This window comes from Diabrotica virgifera, chromosome 6 (assembly GCF_917563875.1).
Source record: "Diabrotica virgifera virgifera chromosome 6, PGI_DIABVI_V3a".
Taxonomy (NCBI): Eukaryota; Metazoa; Arthropoda; class Insecta; order Coleoptera; family Chrysomelidae; genus Diabrotica; species Diabrotica virgifera.
In genome coordinates, this window is record NC_065448.1 from 280,063 (window position 1) to 306,926 (window position 26,864).

General features: G+C 31.8%; 1 protein-coding gene across 1 annotated transcript; it reads left to right on the top strand.

Annotated features, from left to right (window-relative positions):
• The first annotated feature begins 1,887 nt into the window (after positions 1–1,887).
• Positions 1,888–26,864, top strand: LOC114330492 (insulinoma-associated protein 1-like). The gene is made up of 2 exons (XM_028279839.2): positions 1,888–2,630; positions 14,226–26,864. The coding sequence occupies exons 1-2, from the start codon at positions 1,928–1,930 to the stop codon at positions 14,318–14,320; spliced, it is 798 nt and encodes a 265-aa protein (XP_028135640.2). The 5' UTR covers positions 1,888–1,927; the 3' UTR covers positions 14,321–26,864.

Here is a 26,864-nt window from a genome sequence, read left to right on the forward strand (position 1 = left end):
TAGAGCGTGTGACCGGAGATCAAGAGGTCCCGGGTTCAAATCACGTCAAAGTGGTAGGTAAAGAGAGTTAGTTTAATATTTAAATAAAATACAAATAAGCTGTTAAGTATATTAATTTAGTTGAAATCATAATAATAGAAGTGCAACATTTTATGTGCGTACAAAGTACACACACATTCTTTTTTTCATCGGTATAAGTATAAAAAAGGAGTTTGAGTAGACATTTGCTTCTTCTTCTTAAAGTTCCATCTCCTAGCGGAGGTTGGATATCATAATGGCTATGGTCACTTTGTTGGCTGCTGCTCTGAACAGTTGTAATGAACTACAGTTAAACCATTCTTTAAAGTTCCTCAGCCAGGAGATGCGTCTTCTTCCTATGCTACTTCTTCCTTGGATCCTTCCTTGCATAATAACTCTCAGCAGCTCATATTTCTCTCCTCTCGTAATGTGACCCAAATATTCTAGTTTTCTTGTTTTTATATTGTTCATAATTTCTAACTCCTTATTTAAACGTCGTAGCACTTCAACATTGGTAATCTTTTGAATCCACTGAATTTTCAACATTCTTCTGTAACACCACATTTCGAACGCTACTATTTTTCTTATATGTTGCCTTTTCAATGTCCAAGCTTCCATTCCGTATAGTAATATAGAAAATATGTAGCATCTTAGAGCCCTCAATCTGAGAGGCAACTGAAGGTCTTTGTTTGTAAGCAGTGTCTTCATTTTTATAAATGCTTGCCTTGCAGTTTCAATTCGGACTTTAATTTCTTTGCTTTGGTCATTTTTGTCATCAACCCAGGTTCCCAGATATTTGTATGTCTTTACTTTTTCTATTTGGGTTTGCTCTAGTATTAACCTTTCATTTCCATGTTGTGTTTTTGAGACAATCATAAATTTAGTTTTTTTCTTGTTTATTTTGAGTCCATATCGAATGCAATAATCGTTAATTCTATTTAACAATTCTTGTAGCGACTCAAGGGTGTCTGCCATTATAATGGTGTCATCAGCGAATCTTATGTTATTTAGTGTTCTTCCGTTTATAGAGATTCCATCACTCAGTTCCGCTATCGCTTCCTGAAATATGGCTTCACTGTACACGTTAAACAATAGCGGCGACAGTACACAACCCTGTCTTACCCCTCTCTTTATATCAATATTCTCGGACTCTTGTTCGTCTATCTTTATATTGGCCTTTTGATTCCAATACAGATTGATGATAATTCGTAAGTCTCGTCTGTCTATATCTTTTGCACCACTCTGTAAATATCTATCAAAGATAAATCTAATTAACTTATGCTTCACAGTGTAGTAATCATAAAATTAAAGGACATGCAAAAGATTACTTTCTATTTTCTATACTAAAAATTGTTAATATTTTTACACAAATATCTTCTGGTAGCAGTAGCAGTAACCTGTTAATAAAAATAATACCTTGTTATTATTTTAATAATATTTAGAAATTTTATTAAAATAATAAAATAAATGTGTTGACTTGTTAATTTATTTTTGTGAGTGTAGAAAACACTCTCTGTGGTGGATATTGTAATTAAAAACATTAAAAATCCGCCGAAGGGCTTCTATCACAACTCCTATCTATTTACAACAAGGGTGTAAAATCGACATCTGCAAGGGAATCCCTCTAATGATCGTACGCGAACAGTAATTGCCTAAAAACCGTTACGAAAAATCCTCCGCCGCCGAAATCCGTTACGATCAACTGAACACCGTAGAACGTGATTTACCAATACGCAGAAAGTGCCGTTCCTCGACCAATAAGGGTAGATCGGTCGCCCCACCTAGCGCACGCTTACTGCGTACTCGAGGCGGGGTGAAACCACTATTGGGGCTCAACGATGCAACACTACAAGAAGTTACCGTCGAGAAATGTGCTTCGGTATCAGTAGGCCGTGACATTTCGCGAGGGATGCCTCGCGTGCCATACCATCATGGTATGGAATTCGCTAACTTCAAAAATCACTATACGAGTCTGCAGAGGCTAGCGTTGGAGCCGCAATTTTTTCACCTCCAGCAACATTTCTTCAAGTTCACAGAACCCCTCGAACTCACCACTGCTATTCCTCTGGATCTTAGTGTCAAGCATCAACACAATCAATCACCAATTACTCCACCTTGCACTCCATCTCCTGGTAGCAAAAGAAGTCATCAATCACCGACACCAGAGCCACCGTTCAAGAAATCGAAAATAACTCCAGCTTCAGCTAAGAAAGTCAAAGCTATCAGAAAGCTTAATTTCGAAGAAGACAACACTTCTCCAGTTTCAGGAACTATAATTCGGGAATTACGGCCTGATGAGAACCTAGTGGTAAGAAAAGGCGACATAGATCCAGCATTTAACGTTGTTGAAATCACAGAAGAGGCCAAAGCTGAGTTAGCCAAGATTGAAAACTTAATAGGAGATTATGTGTGTAGGCTGTGCAGAGAATTGTACGAAGATGCCTTTGGATTGGCGCAGCACAGATGTTCTAGAATCGTTAATATCGAATACAGATGTCCTGAGTGTGATAAAGTTTTTAATTGCCCTGCTAATCTGGCTTCACATAGAAGGTGGCACAGGCCTCGGCAAACGAAGGACGCCAAACTGGAGGATCACGGAGAAGGCGAATCGGGTAAGTTTTTGAATATATTTTTAAAAATATACAGGGCGATTCATTAAGGATGATAATTCTGCAAAACATACTTACCTTAATATTGCTAGTTTTCGTGATATCAAATGTTTAAAGTTTGAACTTTAATTTTTGCAATCATGTTGTATATTTTCAAAATTCCTATTTAAAAATTTGCAATTTTACTTTTTTTGGAATGATGATTGTTAATTTAGACTCCAAGTTAGCATTGCTTATAGAGGTCGCTAGTTACCTACACGTGGTTGTATTTGATAAATCAAAATAATTTTTTATCGGCTGAATGGGCGAAATGATAAAAAATATGAATAAACGTTAAATTCTACAAAAAATTTACTCGTGTTTGATTCGCGCAAATCAATCGGTTTTCGAGTTATTCTTCTAAAAAGTCAAATGAATTTTAATTTTTAATAAAAAATTTTATTCTCTATGTAACAACAACAAAATGCCAAAATGCAGATAATTTACTTCAATACACTTTATGATCCTGTTTAGCAAAGATTTATTAATATCAAAAAAACCTTTTTCTTCTTCTTACGGTGCCTATCCATTCCGGATGTTGGCGATCGTCATGACTATCCTAACTTTCCTTGCTGCTATTCTGAATAGTCCGGTTGTCGATGTATTAAACCACTTTCTCAGGTCTTGAAGCCAAGATATTCTTCTTCTTCCTGGTCCTCTCTTTCCAAATACCTTGCCCTGAAGAATGAGTTGCCACAAGCCATATCTCTGTTCGTTCCTCATAACATGGCCAGGATATTTTAGTTTGCGCTCTTTGATGGTGTTAATGATCTCGCATTCCTTACCTATTCTACGTAGGACCTCAACTTTAGTCACACGATCCACCCACGAAATTCTTAACGTGCGTCTCTATCTAACAACACATCTCGAATGCCTCGAGTTTTCTTAAAGAAGCTTCGGAAAGTATCCAGGCCTCTACTACGTATAATAACGTAGAAAACACATAGCATCTGATGATTGAGATTTGGTAGCAAGTGGCAAATCGGGACTTCTGAAAAAAGACTTCATCGAGATGAACTCTGATCTAACTTTTCTATGCGTTGTTTTATTTCATTTTAGTGGTCTCATTGGCTGTTTATGTTGGTACCAAGGCTACTGTGACCAAGGTATGTGTAGCTGTCCACCCTGTCAATTGGTTGTTGCTGTTGGTTAACCAAAAGCTGTGTATTCAATATTTCGCGCTTACTGACTGCCATGTACTTGGAATTTTTCGTATTTAGATCAAGTCCGTGTTCTCTATCTGATATACGCATATTCTTCTTACATAAACCTTACATTTATGAATTTACCTGTAATTTAATTTTTCGTTTCTTTCTGTTCCAAGTACGCTTGTATCTAATGCCTATTTATGAAAATTGATTTTTCAAGTAGGCTTATAAACTTTTAGACCAATCTGTGTAGCAATGAAACTTGTCGTATTATTTGATAATAATAAGAGTATTTAACTGTTAAAGTAGTAGGTATATATTTTTTTAACAATTCTGTAATTAATAAGAAAAAAAAAATTTATACAGTGTGGGCCAAAGAAAACAGTCCACCTCGATATTTGGCAGTAATTATAAGATTTTAAGGAAATGCCAAAACAGGTCGATTTTTATTTTTAAATTACAATTTTTTCATATATAGTTCATACTGCTTACGTCATCCGTCTGGGCGTGATCACGTAATTGATGATTTTTTAAATGGGAATAGGGGTCGTGTGGTAGCTAATTTGAAAGGGTGTTCAATTCTATATTCAGTATATAAACATAAATATTATTATTTATACAGGGTAGCCAAAAAAATAATTTTTGAATTAAATTAATTGACGCAAAACGAAGAATGTATGTAATTTATTTAACTCAACATTCTATTGCTATCAGAAAATAGAAAAAAATATTTATTGGGCAAATAAACATTGCTTTTCGCTTAAATTAAATGTTCAAACTGCCAAGAGGTATTTATTCCCATTTAAAAAATTATCGATTACGTCATCACGCTCAGATGGATGACGTTACTAGTATGAAATATATGCCAAAAGGTTGCAATATAAAAATAAAAATCGATCTGTTTCGGTATTTCCTTAAAATCTAATAACTACTGTCAAATATCGAGGTGGACTGTTTTCTTTGGCCCATCCTGTATAACGATTTTTCCAACAATGAGATGCGTGATATGACTTGTGTCTTTGCTCAATCAAATTACAGTGAAACCGCACAATATTTAAATCAACAGTTTTCGCTTCGATGGATTGGTCGTGGAAGTGAGTTTACTTGGCCACCAAGAAGACCTCATTTCAATCCTTAGGATTGAAATGAGGTCTGGTAAACAAAAAATACCACAATAAAATTTAAAAACATAAATATCTATCTAGCAGCAACAGGTGTGGTTGCGGTGTGGCTACTGTATCGTGAAAGAAATAAAGTTTTATTAGCAATGATTGCCAGAAAGGTAAATCCATAGTTATATGGGTATCACGAATCACGGAAATAACACATAAAAGTTTAAACGGATAAACAAACTTTAATTGTTACCGGTAATTTACGATCGACTAAAGAACAAAGAAGTATGTAATAAATAAATATGAGGAGCTGTAAGGCATGTAGCTTGTTATCCATTAACAGTTATTCAAGTTTTCACACAATTACTTTGGTACAAGTATTCTTTTATTATATGACAATTACAATGCTCAACAATTGACAAGGATCACCTTAAAAATTGGTCATTTTTAGTGTCTCGAATTTCCTAAACCTGTTGTCCGATTTAAGTGATTTCTTTAACATGTTACAGCCTTATTCTTTAACAATATCGCTATAATAATATCGTTGCTAGATGTTGTAAATTGTCATTGTATACCGACCGGGTGTACCAATCAAACTGTGATTTATTTCTCAAAGTTGGCCACATCCTGTGGAATATTATAGCATTCATAAAATACTGAAATTAAAACTCCACTGTAGCCTCTTGTTTTCTTAATAATCTGTTTTCTGATTCATTCGGTTGTTGGATAATAAAAAAGTTAGGTACTTTAACAACTAGCCTTGTTATTCATCAATACTATAAAAATGGCAAACTTAAAGGGGTAATTTTGCATGAAAAAATAATGACAGTTTGCTTGATAAACGTATATCCGCAAATGCTTCTTTTCCGAGATAGGAAGTGTTGAATTTTTCTTACAAACTGACGATTTATGTATTTCTCTAAAAGTGGTTGAGATATGCAAATGAAATTTGGTGGGTTTTAAGAGGTAGTTATTGTGTATTTTTTGACATACAACTCTTGAGATAGAATTTTATGTTCAATATTGGCGCACATAAGGGTCATATTACCCGTATGCGCGCCAATGGTGAATATTAAATTACTAATTGTATATCAAAAAATGCGCAATAACTACCTCTTAAAACCTACCAAATTTCATTTGCATATCTCAACCGGTTTAAGAGCAATAAATAAATCGTCAGTTTGTAAGAAAAATTTCAACACCTCCCATCTCGGAAACGAAGCATTTGCTGACATACATTTATAAAGCAAACTGTCATTATTTTTTCATGCTGAGTTACTCCTTAAAGTTTGCCATACTTATTAAAAAACACCCTGTATTGATGAAAAACAAGGCTAGTTGTTAAAGTACCTAACTTTTTTATTATCCAACATAAGCGAATGAATCAAAAACAGAATGGTAAGAAAATTTGAGGCTATACATAGTTGGATTTTAATTTCAGTATTTTATAAATGCTAGAATATTCCACAGGGTGTGGTGAACTTTGAGAAATAAATCACAGTTTGATTGGTACACCCGGTCGGTATACAATGTCAATTTACAACAATCTAGCAACGACATTATTACAGCGATATTGATATTGTTAAAGAATAAGGCTATAATATGTTAAAGAAATTCTTAGGAAATTCGAGACATTAAAAATGGCCAATTTTTAAGGTCAATTGTTGAACACTGTATTTGTAACTTTGTTCTCTCTTTGACTCCGTTTGCGTGTATGTTAATGTCTAATGTTATGAATGGAGTACCTATCTAAAGTGTATGATTGAATATTGAATACATACCGTGGCACATTAGCTATCCTATCTGAAAATTTTTTGGATTAAAAAGATTAAAGTATTTTCATATTTAAATTTCCCTTTTGTCTAGGCCCGGTGATATAAATGACTTAAGTTAGTTTTTTACCCGTTTGATTTTGCCCTGTTCTATTACTTATTTTACTACACGCTAGTTTTTCCTAGAGCCTAAAGTTATCATCTCCAATCCAGTTAGCTGTAATGTGTTTACTGATACCAGTTTCGTGCAAGAGACTGAAACTCAAAAGTTATTTCAGGGTAGCAATTCTGAGTGTATTCACCTGGCTTTTGATCCAAACTTGAGCCAAAGCTTGATTTAATTTTCTAGTGATTATCAGAAATAAGTATTGTGATGGTAAAGCCATATTAATCTGATATTTTGTTTCTACTATTTGGCGAGTAAGTTTCTTGGACAGTATAAAGATGGATTATATTATTTCGTTGAATAGAGTGTGTCTAGTATAATATTTTGTTCGGTTAAAATGTTATGCAGTGGTGGAGGGAAGGGTTTATAACTGATATCGTTATTTTGTGTATAGATATATTACGATTATGCTTACAAATCATAGTAGTTTCTCGCATCCCAGTTTCCATTGCTTTCTATCTCAGTAGTCACTTTCCTATAGATACCTTACGGTCATGGCTGATTTAAAGCCCTCCTGCCATGTATTTCTCATGTGTCCTTTTCTTCTTCTCTGCATTGGACTCTACTCCTTCCTTTTTCTACGTCTTACATGCCAACACCTTCTCAAAATTTTTGGCTTCAATGATGTCGATTATTGTTGTTTCAATACCCACTCTTTTCTGTATCTCGTTCTTTATTATTTTGTCGTGAAGTGTTAGTCTACAACAACGTATCCAAAACCACATTCCCATTGACATTAGCTTCTTTTTTGAAATATTCTGTCATTTGCTAGACCTCAGCTCCATAAGTTGCAGTGTTTTCGACTATGGTCTCGGAGATTCTGATTTTTGTATAATCTTTACTAATTTGTGTATTCCACTACATTCATTTTAGTTGTTTTGTCACCTGGATACTTGTCCAATTCATTTCTTAATTTCAGTTTTCAGTCTCACTAGAGTTCTCTCTAAAATTATTATTTTAACTCCAAGGAACTTGTCATATTTCTAATTTTACAGTGGTCTATGTAGTATGATACTAAATTATTTCGCTCTGCCTTTTTCGACTATTATTTTGAATATAACAAAATTTGTTTAAATCCAAATAATAAATAAATAATAAAATGCCTTTATTCAATTTAAATAAGTGTGCAGATACGTATAATATGATATTTATACCTACTGCAAGCTAACCTATAGCGTCTCGAGACGCTCTCTTGTCTCGATTTTGAATAACGCCCAATATGACTTTACACCCGCCAAAATTCCATACCGAACGATAAGAAGCATTCACTTCCAAAAATAATGATAGGTATTTACCAGGAAAAACTGTATCTCAAATAATAATAAATAAAGGTCGGATTTTTTACTGCGTGTAAACTAAATATCGCGGTAAAAGGATAAATGATAAAATTTGTTAAAAAAAATACCAATTTTAACTTGCTCATTTAACTCACCGGAGGGACCGCAGACGTTCGAATACAATTAGCGTCTCTTTGCAAAGACAATGACGTCGACTTTGCAAAGTAACAAGACACTTACTCAACATACACACTACACATGACACTAATACTCATGATTAATTATTTATATGGGAAATAAGCCACAATTAAAATGAAAAAAATAATTTTATTAACGTTTCGACGCCCAAATCGGGTGCCGTTGTCAAAATACAAAATATTACTAGAATAAACAAAAGTGTTGTTGCTAAGCAAAAAAATTCTTCTAATAATTTATTTAATCTGACTCATTTATATTAGCAATTCATACATATATTATACATTTTAAAGTAGAAGACTTTAAAATGATATTGCCAATATTTATGAGTTGCGTTCCTGGGACGATTTACTGAAAGATAGTTCATTCGATTACATGAAATCAACCCTAACTCAAGAATATCCGTCACAAAAAAATTATAGCATGTGATCTGTCTTTAAAAAAACAACCAAATGCAACGACAGTAAAATTCTCGCGTTAGAGACTTCATAGTAAATTACAAGGGAAAACCAGGAAAAAACCTTGTGATACTATCCCGACATCGTAAGTATTTGGTCTTACATTTAATTTACTCTCAAAAAATAATACCAAATTCTGACTTGTAACAGGTTTAAATTATAAATATATTAATAATACTAGATATATAAGTAATATGTACTAAAATATAAAATATGTACTAGCTCGATATTATTGCCTTACTAATCTTGGTATTTTCTTTCTATCGACTTCCTCTTTCAGTATGGGTAACCTCCTACTGCATTCTATCGAGGAATTTGCGACACAATTGGTTTCATTTAGCATAATTAGAGCCGCTTCTTTGATTTTTCTCTTTTTACTATCTGATTCTTTCAGGACTATACTTGAATCTCTCCACTGAACTCTATGCTCATTATCCCATGCGTGTTGACATATTTGAGATCTATCAAATTCTCTATTTTTAATATAAGTGGTTTTTTAATAATTGTGGCTTATTTCCCATATAAATAATTAATCATAAAAATGCCACAAGGAAATAGCTTCAGAACAACTAATACTCATGTTGTGACTGGCTGAATGACATAAAGTCCATGCCATTAATAAAAAAAAACTTGCCCATTCGCCAATATGTATTTCAATTATTGTTAATAATGTTCATATTGGCGGGAGCGCCAGTTAAAATTCGTATTTTTTTATAAATTTTATTATTATTCTTTTACATTTTTATAACATTTCTTTTATTTATAAAAACATAAAACAGTTGTGAATATTGTTCCATAGCAATTTTAGATATTATTTTTTTCAGTATTTATTGTATGTATAAAAATTTATAAAAAAACACCAATTTAACTAGCGCATTCGCCAATATTATAATTATTGTCGACATTTAAAATATTGTCGAATGCGCACGGTAACATTGTTATTTTTGTTATAAATTTTATTATTTATTCTTTTAGCGCGATATTTGATGAACACAAAACTAATAGGAAACTTTTAAAACTAATTTTAAAAGATTTTTACAATAATTCTTACGACCTAAGAAATGATTATTTATGGAAAGCTTTTTATCAGGTTTATACCGGTTTCGGAGGTTTTTTCCTCCTCATCAGTAGTCCCATATCCTCTTCTCTCCGATTTCCCCGGGTATCACACTTTGGGAATTTCCGAATTGCAGAGAACGAAATGCTGCGGATGAGCCTAGGGACTACTGGTGAGGAGGAAAAAACCTCCGAAACCGGTATACACTCTTCCTGCACTCTCCGATTTAACCAGAGTATTATGCAATTGCTGCATTTTCGTGTTGCGAAGAAATTGAAAATGTTTATACATTTTAATTCATTTACTCGTTTGTTGAGTACTAAGAAATCTTTCTTGTTGGAACTTCTACCACGCTGAGCAGATGGGTTGTGAATTATTTAAAATTCTCTCATCTTAATTTCCTCGGCATCCTGTATGATTTATAATTTTTGAAAATCTCGGGAGGTTGTAACCAAAGAAAGTATTCCACCTGTTGTCGATCTGGTGGTATGGGAACGATATTTATTGTCGTTTTCTGTAGTATTTCGATCGATAACTTATTTTGTTTTTTATAACTATAAAGGACCCCTCAGAAACCTTATGGGAAATGGCTCTCTGTCAAATGCTCTGAAACTTTGGGTTAGCCTCTGAAGTTATAGGTACAGTGAGGCCGTTTGAGTTGGAATAAATTCATTTTCCCGAGAATTGGCGACGATGGAGATAAATTACAAATCAGGTCGATTTTTATTTTTAAATTATAATTTTTTTGCATAGGTATATATTATAATAGTGACGCCATCCATCTGGGCGTGATGGCGCAATTGATGATTTTTTTAAATAAGAATAGTGGTCGTGTGATAGCTCATTTGAAAGGCTTTTCAATTTTATATTTAATAATATAAACATTAACATAATTATTTATACAGGGTGCCCAAAAATTTTTTTGAATTAAATTAATTGAGACAAAAAGAAGAATGTATATAATTTATTTAATGGGAAATACATTTTACTGTTGTCTGAAAACAGAAAAAAAATGTTTATTTGATAAATAAATATTGTTTTTCGCTTAAATTCAATATTAAAGCTGCCACCCACCTGCCTCTTAGCAGTTTGAACATTTAATTTAAGCGAAAAGCAATGTTTATTTTTAAAATTACCATTTTTTATATTTTATGAAAGCAGTAAAATGTATTTCGAATTAGATAAATTATATACATTCTTCTTTTTGTCTCAATTAATTTAATTAAAAAAAAATGTGGGCACCCTGCATAAATAATTATGTTAATGTTTATATTAGTGAATAGAGAATTAAAAAGCCTTTCAAAAGAGCTATCACACGACCCCTTTCGCTTAAATTAAATGTTCAAACTGCTAAGAGGCAGGTGGGTGGCAGATTTAATATTGAATTTAAGCGAAAAACAATATTTATTCATCAAATAAGCATTTTTTCCTGGTTTCGGATAACAGTAAAATGTATTACGAATTAAACAAATTATATACATTCTTCTTTTTGTCTCAATTAATTTAATTTAAAAAATGTTCGGGCACTCTGTATAAATAAAATTGTTAATGTTTATATTATTGATTAGAGAATTTAATAACCTTTCAAATGAGCTATCACACGACCCCTATTTTTATTTAAAAAAATCATCGATTGCGCCAGCACGCCCAGATGGATGACGTCACTAGTATGATATATATGCCAAAAAATTATAATTTAAAAATATAAATCGACCTGATTTGTAATTGATCTCCAGAGTCGCCCATTCTCGAGGAAATTAATTTATTCACACTCAAACGGTCTCACTGTACCTATAACTTCAGAGGCTTATATCTTAACACCATGATTTTTTGGAGTGAGAGGTCCATTGAGTCTTTTGTTCTACACATCAAGGACTACCAGAACCCAGTTTCAGAGCATTTGACAGAGAGCCATTTTCCATAATGTTTCTTCGGGTTCCTTTATAAAAACATAAAACTTCACAATTATGAATAATTGCTCCATAGCAATTTTAGGATATTATTCTTTCATTCGGTTGTTTTGGTCATGCTATTATCTGATTTGGTTTTCAGTAATTCCATATTATTTGCAGTAACTACATTTTCGTTTTTATTATTTTTTTATAGAGCATTTCGGATGTTTAATTCTAGTTTTTCAACTATCCTATTCTTCTTAATTTTAGTTCTAGTTGAGTAGTTATGATCGTGTTTTATCAGTAAGTAGTTTTTCTTTTGATGTATGTTGTTATTTGTCTATCATGTCGAATATTGATGAAGTCATTCATAACTAATTTGTTTGTTGTAAAAGATCAGTTACAGTTGAGGCAATTTGTATTTTGTCTTCTTTTCTTCTTACTATTCTTCATTTTTATAAGAAACTTTGCTTGTTTGTTGACGAGTTGTCTCTATGAAAGACAACTTGCGCGATCTGCCGATATGGCTTCTACCATTTGGTGATTTGTCCCTTGCTATTTTAACGATTTCTGTGTCCACCATTCTACTGATGTGATTGGTCCATTCTTTTTTCTTTTAAGTGCCCACTCATTGATACCCTGTACATTGTATTACATTTTGTTCTGATCTCATCATTTCCTTATTCGGGCTCTCAGCGTGTTTGCTGTAGTTCAGAAATGAGTATTTTCCTTTCTGCTGTTTCCAGTATTTTCTGTTTTTTGGCTGTATCAGGTCTTGTGTCTGATGCGCATGTTATTATTAGTTTTATACTTGCCTTATAGATTCTTGATTTTATCTCACACTCAGAGTTAATATGTTGGTAACTCCATATAGTGGTATTAAGGCATCCTGCTAATCTATTGGCTTTTTATACTTGATCTCTAACTTATTTTTCAACGTCTTCATAGCTAGACAATGTAATTCCTTGCTACTTTTGTTTCTATTACTTGTTCGGTGCTAGTTCCATCGATTTCTAGTTTACATCTTATTGTTTTTTTACTCATTAATATTGTTCTAGTGTTGTGAGTTGAAATCGTCATGTTAAATTCTTTCGTTCTTGCATAAAATATGTGAACTAGTCTTTGAAGGATATTTTCATCTTGTACTATCTTGGATATCTATTGTATAATTTTCGTAACAGAGAATTTTAATTTTATTGTTCTCTATTCTGTATCTTCTTCCTTTATTGACTCTCTTTATGACTTAATCCACGATTAGAATGTAGCATATGGCTTAGTAAATTTCCCTGTCTTATTCCTTTGACTGTATATCTATAAGTTCCGTAAGTTATCCATTTTTTCATGTTCTCAATCGAATAATCAATTATGATCCATGGCTTCTTTCTAAACATTGTACAACTCATTCTTTTTCTAATTTAATAACCTTTAAAGTGTTGTGTATCTGCTCTTTATGTTTACTACTTATTAATTATATTTTTTATTTCTGGAATTATTATTTGTTATACATTTTTCGACGTCTTATTGGTATTTGTGGTACTCCTACTCTTACTATTATATATGTGGTGTTATATTAGATAGCGTTGGCTTTAAAGACGTATGTAGAAGATGTCTTACAGTATAACCATATAAAATTAATTATACGGTGCATGCAGTGTGGTTTCCTTTTTTCGAACCATCAGTAAACTTATAATAATAATTACACCATTTCTTCTAAATTTCTGGTTTGTATTGAGAACAATACGGTCCTTCGGCCTGAGGGATATACGTTGACCGAAAGCGTTGTTATCTATAATACCCGTGGTGCATTCAACGTTTAATGTCCGACTAAATTATTCTTTATATGCACAAAATTTTAATCAATTTTGAATTAATTAGTTTTCAAGTAAATACATTTACCAGCAATAATCGTAACGTAATTGTGGTAACCATGGTTTTACTTAGGTTGATATTTGTCAACGTGACAGTATTGAACTAGTTATTTGCGTTTAATGCCCTAGGGCGTTATTTTTCAAAATAACGCTCTTGGGCATTATATCATATCTACTTAACTGACTTCGAAATCATGTCAATATTTGTCAAATAATATACCAGTCGGACATTAAATGTTTTTTCGATGTGTATGCGTACAAGTAGGTAATAAATATAATCAAGAATTTGACCTATCATAGATCGATGAAACATTAAATTAATGTTGAAATCTGCTCCTAGTTTGTTTTAGAAAAAGTACTTAAGATATTTATAGCATTTTCGGCTTTTTTGTGATATGTTCTTTCCACAAAAGTTTTTTGTCTAAATAAGTTATCTAAAATATCTGACACAGTTTTTAATTGGAAATCTGAATTGATCACAATTTATAGATCCTTCTGGAACTCTGTGTTTTTAAAAAAGTTTTAAATCTACAGATTAATGTATAAATGGTAACTAAAAATTCACTTTGTATTTTTTTATTTGTCATACGTATTAATTTAAAATTTATTTGTAGAATCAGACGAACAATTTCAATGTTCCGAATGCGGCAAACGCTTCCGCAGAATCGCTTACCTAAAGAAGCACCAGTCGATGCACCAGCTTGAATGACACCGGCTTGTCCCTGTAATCAGACCCATCCCTAGGATGCCGCCCCGCCTCTGGCGGCCACCGCCTTTGCCGCCTCCAGGGCCGATCTGTAGCAATCCCGAGACGTCCGTCGTTTCGTCTTCCTACGACGCCAACGTCTCCGGCGTCGAAAGGTATCTGCAAAACGTCTCGTGGATCAACAATTTCTGACACCAAACCAGGGTCAACAATGTATATATGTTTCTATAGATATTGGTAAGTACGTACTTTGGAGTTATTTGTGAATCTTGGGATATTTAAACGAGTTTGAAAATTTAGACACGATTTTTTCTTTCAGTGTATATACACAGTGGCGCACCCAGGGGGGTTTGGGTTAAAACCTCTCCCAGGGCATATAAAAAAGATATATAAAGAATAGTAGTAGGAGTAGGCGAGGAAATAAAGCACCAAAATCGCCTAAACCTCTAACTTTTTTAGAGTAAGACGGATCGTTATGAAACCTTTTGCATTTTATTCGGGAGAGCTTCATCAAAAAGTTGATCTATTGGTATGAGGGACAAATGAAAATTGCATTGTTGTAGGCGGAAAATGCATTTTACAAAGTGCATATCAAAGTCTTCACAAAATAAAAATTCACAACTTGGAAAATAATCATGGAAATGAGTTCAATTTTCATATTCGGAGAATTTTGAGGTCACTAAACAAGAATATAGGGTCGGCGAAGCTGTAAGAGGTACCTGGTACCAGGAATCTACGTCATCTCCTGGAGTTTTATAGAAATTCGTTATGAAAATAGTTCAAATTTATTATCTCAGGGTTTTGAGTTCGCTGAACACGAATATTGCAACGAAGATGCTATACGAGATACCTGGTGCCTTGTTTCTACGTCGTCTCCGGGAATTTTATGAAAATTCGTAAAAAAATTGTTGAAACTTGTTATTCCGGGATTTTTAAGGCAACTCTAAGGATACTTTTAATCATGTACTTGAGGTTCTGACATCTCTATATCTCGATTTTTATTTCATAATTTGAGCTATGAACTACACCATCTTACTGTTGTTACTCACTGTTGAATTTTATATCGAATTTCTATAAAACTCCAGAAGACGAAGTAGAGTCCGGGTACCAGGTAACTCATACTCATACAGCATTTTCCATACAATATTTATTGCAAAACTCCAGGAGATAATATAGATATCTACCAGGTACCTCGTACAGCATCGCCGAAGCAATATTCGTGTTCAGCGACCTCAAACACCTCGGAATAACAAGTTTCAATGATTTTCATAATGAATTTCTATAAAACTCCAGGAGACGACGTGAATACCAGGATACCGGGCACCAGGTACCTCTTACAGCTTCGCCGACCCCATATTCCTCTTCAGCAACCTCAAAACCCCCGAGTATAAAAATTGAACTCATTTCCATGATTATTTTTCGAGTTGTGAATTTTTATTGTTTAACAACGTTTGTTTTATTGTCCGTTTATAATAATGCAATTTTCATTTGTCCCTCATGCCGAGCATTCAATAATTTTCCTAAAACTCCCTTGAATAAAACGCAAAAGGTTTCATAACGTAATGCTTTATATCCTCGTCTATAGGAAAATGTAACTTGTTTTTCACAAACAATACAAAAAAAATTTAGTGTCCAAGCCAACCCCTCCCAGAAGAAAATTCTGTGCGCCACTGTGTATACCAAATGTTGATATTATTTTGGGCGAATAGTCATTGTCAATGAACACTTGATGGAATACTAAAACTTAGACTAGAATTCTGCAGGTGTCTTTAATGTCGGTTTTATTGTTGATATAGGTTGATTGCTTTTTAAAATGTGCAATGTCCAATATAAACGTTTTCTTATCATTGATTCTCTTTCCAAAATTTCTAGATTTTTAAAATCTTTCTTACAATTTTGCATGTGTCAAATGCTTTTTCAAAATCAACGTAACGAACATACACATCTACAATCATATCCATACATCTTTGAGGTATCATATTACAAGCAAATAATTCTCTGTATCCTAGTCTGTTTCTGAATCCCAACTGACTATCATTATTCCTTCTTCCAGTTTTTTATTTGTATTATTTGTATTATTTTCAAAAATAATTTGAATACATGGCTTATTAATGTTATTGTTCCAAATTCACTGCAGTCTTTAGCGTTTGTGTTAAGGGTATAGGCACAAAATGTCGCCTGTCAAAATGTTCAACGTGTTTTAAATATATTCATTTTTTTTAATCCTGAAAAAACTGATAAGTAGATATTTTAAAAAAATTTAAACGCAGAATAAAACATTACGTTATTACCGAGGGCCTAAAGTCCCAGAAAACTTCTATAATGTTTATTTTGATAAGTTACTGGGGTGACAGAAACTTTTTGGTTATTCTAAGGGACTTTCGGCCTTCGGTAATAATGCAATCTATCATTTTGCTTTTAAATTTTTCAAAAATAATTATTAGTTTTCTCAGGATTGGAAAAAAATGAATAGAATAAGTACATTTAAAACACATAACAGAATATGAATAGCGCAATAAACATGTCTTGTATATTGTGCTAAACAAGTCTACTATAATATCTTTGGTTTCATCATTTACTACGCATTTTAAACTTTCTACTGGGAGTTGGTCTGGACTTAATTTTTCGTATTCAAAACTAGTTTCCCATTTGCATCTTTCATTATTCTCGGTTTTCTTTTTCTATTTTTGTGAGTTAATTCTTTATTTTTTTTGTGTGTGTTAAAGCTATCGTGTCTTTTCTGTAATTTCTCTATTTATATGCATTGCCCTTTTAACCATTCTTCTTTCGCTTGCTTAATTTTATATTTTATTTGTTTCTCCACTTTTTTGCACATCTGATTATCTTTATTTTTATGTTGTCGTCTTTCTTGCATTAAATCTAACATGTCCTCCATCATTTATTGTTTCTTTTTGTATCTGATTGGTGTCTTTTACCTATCTCTGTCTTTTTTTAATGAGTTTATAAAATAATTTTCAATGGCTTCGACTCTGGTCTATATCGGCTAAAACGATTAATTTTATTTACAGTTTATTAACATTTTTTCGATGGTATGAATTCTAAAAGAACTGTATTAAAATGTGTGATGTTTTTTATCATATTTTCATATTTTTAAAATTAGTTTATGTTTTACATCATTTTGTAATAAAAACCGATTTACTTTAGCGAGTATATAAACCTCAAATGAGTCAGTGTTTGTTTTAATTGATAAAGTTCACCAATAACTCCAAGTTAAAAAATGTATATAATATTTTTCGAAATGTAAATAGAACACTGATAAACAGATTTCCGCTACGATCTCTTTTTAGTTTTTAAGGAAAATTGTGTTATAGAAAAAAATACTATAATTAGCAAAATGTTATCGACTGACTGTAATATTAACATTTTCTAGTCTATCTAGTCATTAGACATATTTAAAGAAAATTTCTAGTCACACCTAGTCGTTTATATATTTATTATTATTTAGTTACTGTTCTAGTCATTTGCTACCTGCAATACAACTTTTGATAAAAACCTAGTTTTTCGTTTTTTCTAGTCCTCTTCGATAAATTTATCGAAAAGAATGACAAAAAGACAAATTAATACAAAGCTTTTAAATGCTTTTCTTTAGAAAATAAATCATATTTTACCACATATCAAATGCACTTCTCCAAGAAATTAAGGCACCACCTTAAAAATTGCCCATTTTTGATGTCTCGAATTTCCTAAACCTGCTGTCCGATTAAAGTGATTTTTTTTAACATGTTATAGCCCTATTTTTTAACAATATCGCTGTAATAATATGGTTGCAAGGCAGGTAAATTGTCATTGTATACCTAGTACGTTCTTTAACGGTAAAATATTGCAAAACCTCTAAATTTTAAAGAACCGCTTGGATTGACATGAAATTTGGCATACACATAGTTAACAAGTCAAAAAAAAGTGATAGTGTGGCGATGTGTGCTTTTGCCCTGGGGGTGAGTTTCACCCCTTTTCGGGGGTAAAAAGTATATGTCCAAAATAAGTTCGGAATTCGATAAACTGACTAATTCTAAACAGCTTTGGCTCTATAGAGTTTTTTTCACTAAGTCAATACTTTTAGAGTTATTTGCGAGTGAATTTGTTTATTTAAAGAAAATAACCACGTTTTTAGACGGTTTTTCTCAAATAACTCAAAAGTAAGTATTTTGTCGAAAAAAATATTCTTAATAAAAATATAGTTTATAAAAAAATGAAAAAAATGGTGTACCTATATATTAAGTCTGTATACCCAGCACAAGCAAAGTTGTAGATAATGAAAAGTAGATTCTTATTCGTCAAATTCCAAATCGAATATTTCATCGAGAAATAACCAAAAAACGGAACACTTTTCGGGGAAAACTCATTTCAAATTTTTTAAAGTGTTTAAAAAAAGGTTTATTTTTGTTTTTTAAAAAACTTCTAACCTTAAAAGTAAGTGAGTTATGCTCAAAATATTGTTGGTACCTTTTATTCTTTAGTAAAAAGAATGACGAAAAGCACCCCCTAATTAGCATATCAAATAAAATTAATCGTTACCGCTTCACAAGTTACTTTGCTTATTTATTCTTTATACGATCTGTAAGTCTCAGCGGTTCAAAGTGCTTATTTTTGAAAAGGCTGTAGTTAAAATGGCTTGAACGAGTCACTAATTCCGAGTGTATGCAAACTTTGAACAGCCATAGCATAACCGATTTTTGTCTAACAGGAAAACAAAAAGTCCAAAATATTCAGAAAAACAAAACGTACATTTTATTACTTCTTGAGATTTTTGGTATTACTAATAATTTTTAAGTTATTTAGAAAAAAAGCATTTTTTCAAAATTAAGATTTTAAAATTTTTATTTTAAAACCATTTTTTTTTCAAAAATAAGCACGTTTAATCGATGAAACTTATAGATCATATAGACACAACATAAATAAAGCAACATGTGAAGCAATAACGATTAATTTTATTTAAGTTGTTAATTAGGGGGTGATTTTCCCGATTTTTTTATGCCAAATCAAAACGGACCAACTGTATTTTGAGCGTAACTTGCTCACATTTGATGATAGAAATATTTTTTTATAAAAATGGACATAAAGCTTTTTAAACTCTTAAAAAAAGCTGTAATGAGTTTTTTCCAAAAAGGGCTTCATTTTTTGTTTATTTCACGTTGAAATATATTTATTTGAAGTTTGACGAGTATGAACTTATTTTTCTTTATCTATAACTCTGCTTCTACTAGGTCTAGAGACTTCATGTATACACCATTTTTTTCACTTTTTTACAAGATATACTTTTGCTAACAACGGTTTTTACGATAAAATACTTACTTTTTGAATTATTTGCGAAAAATTTTCTAAAAACGTGTTTGTTTTGTTGAAAAATGAACATATTCACTCGCAAATAACTCGAAAAGTATTGACTTAGTGAAAAAACTGTATAGAATAAAAGTTGCTTAGAATTAGGCATTTTATCGAATTTCGGACTAATTTTGAACGTATGTTTTTTCTTTGACATGCTGGCTATGCGTATGCCAAATTTTATGTCAATCTAAATGGTTCTTTAAAATTTACAGCAAAAACCCTCAAATAATGTACTAACTGCGTATACTAATCAAAATGTGTTTTTTCGTCAAAGTTCAACACACCCTGTAGAATATTCTAGCATTTATAAAATATTGAAATTAAAACCCAACTATAGCCTCATGTTTTTTTAACATTCTGTTTTTTTATTCATTCGCTTATGTCGGACAGTAAAAAAGGTACTTTAACAACTAGCTTTGTTTTTATCAATACAGGGTATTTTCGAATAAGTATGGAAAACTTTAAGGGATAATTCTGCATGAAAAAATAATGATAGTTTGCTTTATAATCGTATGTCCGTAAATGCTTCGTTTCCGAGATAGGTGGTATTGAATTTTTTTTACAAACTGACGATTTATTTATTGCTCTAAAAGCGGTTGAGATATGCAAATGCAATTTGGTGGGCTTTATAAGGTAATTATTGTGCATTTTTTGACACACATTTAAGAATTTTATGTTCACCATTGGCGCACATATTACCCGTCATATTACCCGTATGCGCGCCAATGGTAAATATTAAAATTCCTAATTGTATATCAAAAAATGCGTAATAACTACCTCTTAAAACCCACCAAATTTCATTTGCATATTTTAACCGGTTTTATAGCAATAAATAAATCGTCAGTTTGTGAGAAAAATTTCAACACCTCCTTTCTTGGAAACGAAGCATTTGCAGACATACGTTTATAAAGCAAACTGTCATTATTTTTTCATGCAGAATTAGCCCTTAAAGTTTGCCATACTTATTTAAAAATACCCTGCATTGACGAAAAACAAGGCTGGTTGTTACCTAACGTTCCCTAACTTTTTTATTATCCACATAAACGAATGAATCAAAAAATAAAATGTTAAGAAAACATGAGGCTATAGTTGGGTTCTAATTTTAGTATTGTATAAATGCTAGAATATTCCACAGAGTCACGCAAACTTTGAGAAAAAATCAGTTTGATTGGTACACCCGGTATACAATGACAATTTACCTGTCTAGTAACAATATTATTACAGCGATATTGTTAAAGAATAAGGGTATAACATGTTAAAAAAATCACTTAAATGGGACAACAGTCTTAGGAAATTCGAGACATCAAAAATGAAGGTGGGTAGTTAATTTCTTAGAGTAGTCTTACATATTATCCTGTGTTGATGATCTAGTCATTTATTTTAAGAAGGGTGTATTAATTACCAAACGTAACATACATAGTATGTATATTGTTTCTAGTCATATCTAGTCCATTACTTCAGCTAGTCATTCCAAAATAGCATTAGTTAGAATCTAGTCGAAAAGATCTGAGATCTAATAATTTTAGTTTTTTTATGGGCATTAAATTAACATGAATCCTATTGTATGTTTTTATAAAATCTGAATGTTATTATAAGGTACCTACGTATAATTTTCAATTTTCTTTCCTAAATTTGAAATTTTTACAAAATTTTAATATTACTGGAAACCTTCGTTGAAACTATTGTGATATCTATTGGCAGGCATATTATTATAAATTTAATAACACTATAATAATACACTATATTTTCAAAATATTAAGATAATTCTTATTTTATATTATTTATTAATTTAAAAATCATTCATAGTTTCTATAATTGGCGAACGGATTTAGTGTCCGTAGTTATATAAACAAACAAATTTTTATAACTCCTTTATCAATTTTTATAGAAAACATAGCTGGATTCAATTTATATTTTAGAATTGTAAGATTTTTCCACGCAGTGGGACAAGAATACGTTACAGGGATACTTGTAAGATATTACATTCATCGTGTCAAACCATACAGCATAAAATTAACAATTACATATACATATTATGTACAACCAGCTATACATACTAGGTGGAAAGCTAGTAAAAATGCCAATTATCTATTAAATCACATAATATCAGTTTCCGCACAAATATTTATTTGTTCTAATGATTTATAAAGAAATATAAATACAGAGTGGGCCAAAGAAAACAATCCACCTCGATATTTGGCAGTATTTATTAGATTTTAAGGAAATGACGAAACAGGTCAATTTTTGATCCAAGGCACATTTTTACGTTACATACATCTGTCATTTGTCAACCCACTCCCTGCCATTTCCTCCACCCCTTATTTTTAAATAGGGGTCGTGTGCTACCTCATTTGAAAGGTTATTCAATTCTCTGTTCAGTAATATTAACATTGACATAATTATTTATACAGGGTGTCCAAGAAAAATTATTTTGAATTAAATTAATTGACACAAAAAGAAGAATGTATGCAATTTATTTAACTCAAAATACATTTTACTACTGACAGAAAACAGAGAAAAATGTTTATTTGACAAATAAAAAAAATAAATATTTGATAAATAAAATAAATTTGATAAATAAATATTGTTTTTCGCTTAAATTCAATATTCAACCTACCAAGAGGCAGATGGGTGGCAGCTTAAACATTGGAATTATGCGAAATGCAATTTATTTATCATGGCTTTTTTCTGTTTTATGACAGCAGTAGAATGTATTTTGAATTAAATAAATTACATACATTCTTCCTTTTGTGTCAATTAATCTAATTAAAATATTTTGTTCTTGGACACCCTGTATAAACAGTTATAGTTTTACAGTTATAAGGTTAATTGAATAACCTTTTAAATCAGCTGGCACACGACCCCTATTTCCTGTTTAAAAATAAGGGGTGGGGGAAGTGGAAGGGAGGGAGTTGATAAATGACATATGTATGTACCGTAAAAATGTGTCCCCCTTAGATCAAAAATCGACATGTTTCTTCATTTCCTTAAAATCTAATAAATACTGCCAAATATCGAAGTGGACTGTTTTCTTTGGCCCACTCTGTATATCTATAGGTACCAAATATAGTCTGTTCGCTAAACTCAGACGCAACTTTCTAGATGTTTTAGTCGGTAATTTTACCAATTTTAGTAAAATTGGCAAAAAATAATTACTAAATAGTTAATAATCACTAATTAGTTAGTAATTTTGCCAATTTTTGCAAAATTGGCAAAAAACAAAAAAATTATCGACTAAAATATCTAGCCAGTTGCGTCTGAGTTTAGCGAAACGACTATATCTATCCATGAATCTTTATTAAACCAGTTGGCTCTATTTTCAATTCCAACGGGAGTGTTGCGAAAACAATAACATGTCTAATCGTACAACGTATAAAGATCCCGGATGAGGTGTAGACATTCTTCGTTGAACACGTCCTCCGCTGTATTTATGTGAAACTTATTTTGAAAAGGAAGCTGTTATTAATTGGTTAATAAAAAGAAAGAAAACGCAGTCAGTTTAGTAGTGACCTGGACAACTTCTTTCAATAATCTTCTGCTCATCATCAGATCTCCAAAAGGGTTACTAATCCCCAAAAAAAGAAATTACAGTTGTGTCAATTCATAAGTTATGGCAATATGAAATCAATATATCAAATGTAGGTATTTGGTTTTTATGAATAATATTTTGAACAACATTCTTTTCGTTTACCGATCATTAACTGGTTTTGCTACATGATCTGCTTAGTTCTATTTTAGTGTTGTTATTCTTTCAACAACGTCTGATTCTTCTTCTTAAGTATATTCCTTAAGTAGAAAAACCTTAAGTAGAAAAAGTATATTTCCCACAAATAGTTTCTTGCCTTATTAACCCTTATCATTGACCACATTCTGCAACTGCAATTTTTCTTTTAGCGGTTTAGTTACCTTATTGGGAATCAGACGATGGGAAGAAAACTACAGTGTTGAAAATCTGTCATCCACCTGTCATCATCGTTACTGTTCAATTGACTGTGATTAAGTATTTTTTTGTATATTAACCAATTTAGAAATAAACTCACACCATTGGAATTTAGAATAGTTTAATTACGAATTGGAATTTTTCGAAAAGTAGGTACCGTAGAAATACAGGTATGGTTCTTATATTAAATGCTGTATGGTACTTTTTAGTTGATAATAATTAGTTATGTAGTAAAAGGTGATATTAACTTATAAGATTAACGATAAAAAAATGAATATTATATACGAAAACAATATGGATTTACATTTTCAGTATTACACGTTTTGGTTTCGCAACAATAACAAAAAAATATTTTATTTATTTTACGAATCTCCAAAGATGCAGTTGTATCTTCTCTTCTTCGCGTGGCTGATCATTTAAAGACTTGATTTTTGATATAATTTTTTTCAGATTTTGTTAAGTAAGCCCAGAAACAGACGAGCCACTCTGCAGCGCTACTCTGTGGCGCCACAAAGTAGCTTCCGATGATTAGCCGTAAATTAAACGTGCCATTCCACACGAGCGACAGTGGCCAGCCACTGTCGCCGATCCTCGCTTCTAGTGGCGTCCACTACAAAATTGTTAGCGCTACAAAATCGCCTGTCTAAGCCACTTTGTGGCGCCAAAGAGTAGCGCTGCAGAGTGGCTCGTCTGTTTCTGGGCTAAAATCGAATTTTAAATTACTTTATCTTGTTTTCGTGTACAATATTTACTTTTTTATGTAGAAATAAATTTTTAGTGTTATCCAAAATGAAAACATGTCGTATCATTGAAGTTCCTGCTAATAAAATAATGTGTGTAAGACTAAAAAAAGTGCTCGCACAATTTCTTCTATGTAATTACGTAAGTTTAGACTATTATAAAGTGCGGGCAAGGGAACAAGTTTGCAATACGCTCCAAGCGGCAGCTTACCACACTCAAAACCAAAATTTTAAAGTGAATATCTGCCATATTTATATAAAAAAAGATTATAATGGGATAATGTGCCAGTTCTAGTCATAATCTAGTCATGTGTTATCACTTAAGTGGCTAAGAGTATCTCGAATATTCTGTATGATAGGAAACTGTATGCTCCACTCACCCCCAAATTTAATTTAACTCGTAGATGCGTACGCACTTCGCACTGAGTGTTGAAAAAGCCCTAGTGTTCATCCGGCTCGAAGGACCAATGAAGCTTACGCTTGTAATATAGTAAATATAATAACTCTTAGTTCGTATAATATGTCTCTTTCAATATCCTTCTTCCAGATGGTTCTAGGCCTACCTTTCTTCTTATTTTCTCCTATTCCTTCCATTTAGTGCCTTTTGGGCAGTCTCGTATTTGGCATCCTTTGGATATGTCCGACCATCTCCGTATTTATGATTTTATGATCCCTACGATATTTGGTTCTCCATATATCTTCTCTAATTCTACAGTCTTTTTATTTCATATCTTTAAATTAATTTTATTAATTTCTATATTTCATTTAATTTAATTCCATTCCATTCCATAGCTTTCCTCCAAATATTTTCCTGAGGAATATTCTCTCCCACATTTGGAGCATGACTTGTTAGGATTTGTTCATCGTCCATGTTTTACTGGAATATAATACTATAGGTTTTATCACTGTATTATATATTCTTATCTTATCTTAGCTCTTCTAGATGTTTTTTACTTCTTAGTAACTTGTTGAGAGCAAAGATACAACTAGCTGTTACCAGCCATAATTCTCGCTTGAATTTCTTCCTTCATATTTGGTTTAATGGTTAATGTTGGTTCTAGGTACTGGAATCTTTCTACTTCTCCGAATATAGGTATATTTTTTTCTTTCTGTCCTTCTGTGATTATTGTCCGGTATTGTCTTTGTATGTATTTTCATTCTGTCCATTCCATATATTTGGTCTTTTCTTCGTTTATGTGTATGGTACTATGTTATCTGCGATTTCTTAGCATTGGTGTTTTTGTGGATACATAAGGTCTTGAAAAATTATTTCAAGAAAGATACCGAACAACAGTGATGACAGTGGGTCCCCTTGTCGCCCCTTTTCACTGACTTCAAACTGATATGTTTCTTTTCCATTTATTTTAACAATATTCTCTGTTTTTCCGAGTGTTACTTTTATCATTCTTACTAATTTTTCACTAATTCCTATTTCACGTAGTGCCTTGTATATTTCCTTCCGTTGTACTCTGTTAAAAGCTTGTTGAGAGTCGATGAATAGAGCCACTGTAGCTTTCCCATATTCGTAGCTTTCTGTTATATTTCCTAAAATAGTAACTATTCTAGATTATCTTAACCACTTTAGCCTAGGAAGAAATATGTATTATGTAGCTTTGAAAAGCTTGATTTTTCTTTCTGCCTTCTTAGCTAGTATATTTTTGTACAGTATTATAAAGAAATGTATAAAATAGATTAAAAATCTATAAAGCGAGTGTTTCTAGTCAGCTTGTACCTATTCAATATATTCTAGTCAATATATGAATAATTATATATAAGTGTATAGATTTAACTAAGCCTTAAGCAATCTTTAAATTAAAAATTATTTATTATAAATCTGCTTTTATAGTTAAAGTGAATCAATATTATATTTCAACTGTGCCTAAAATGAAAATGCCATGTTAAGATACTGAAGATCAGACCGCTTTTATATAAAATATAAAAGAATAATGTATAAATGCTTAGTTAAACATGGCAATGTGATCTTTTAAATTATAAGCTTAACGATCTGTCAGTAACCATATTTTGTTAAATTTTGATTCTAATTATTCGTGACAATTTCCTCCTTTCCAAAGATCATTGTGACCTTAAATGAATACCTGTTGAAATAGCTAAAAAAATTTGTTTAAATAAAGATAACCTCATTAAATGATGGTGTGATGTAAAGTTAAAAGGTGAAATGCCTATTTTATAAACCCTGTACTACGTTCAAACCCAAGATAAGCTAGAGGCCAGTTTCAAGCGTCGCGTAGCTAATCTTGTAGCTAAATAACTAAACTGTTTTTCAAACAGTGTTGCCAAATTTCACTCAAAGAAGTTGTTTCTGATTCACTTTGACGTAAAAAGGTTTTACTGATGTTTCAAGTACCTTATATTATTTTTAAGAAAATTGTCAGTTTTATAGCTTTAATAGATATATATTTAAAAAAAATTGTATTATATTGTAACATAATAATTTCTTTACTTTAGTCATTGTAAATTGTATATAAAATGTACAGAACATAGTATATTAGAAATTGTAATG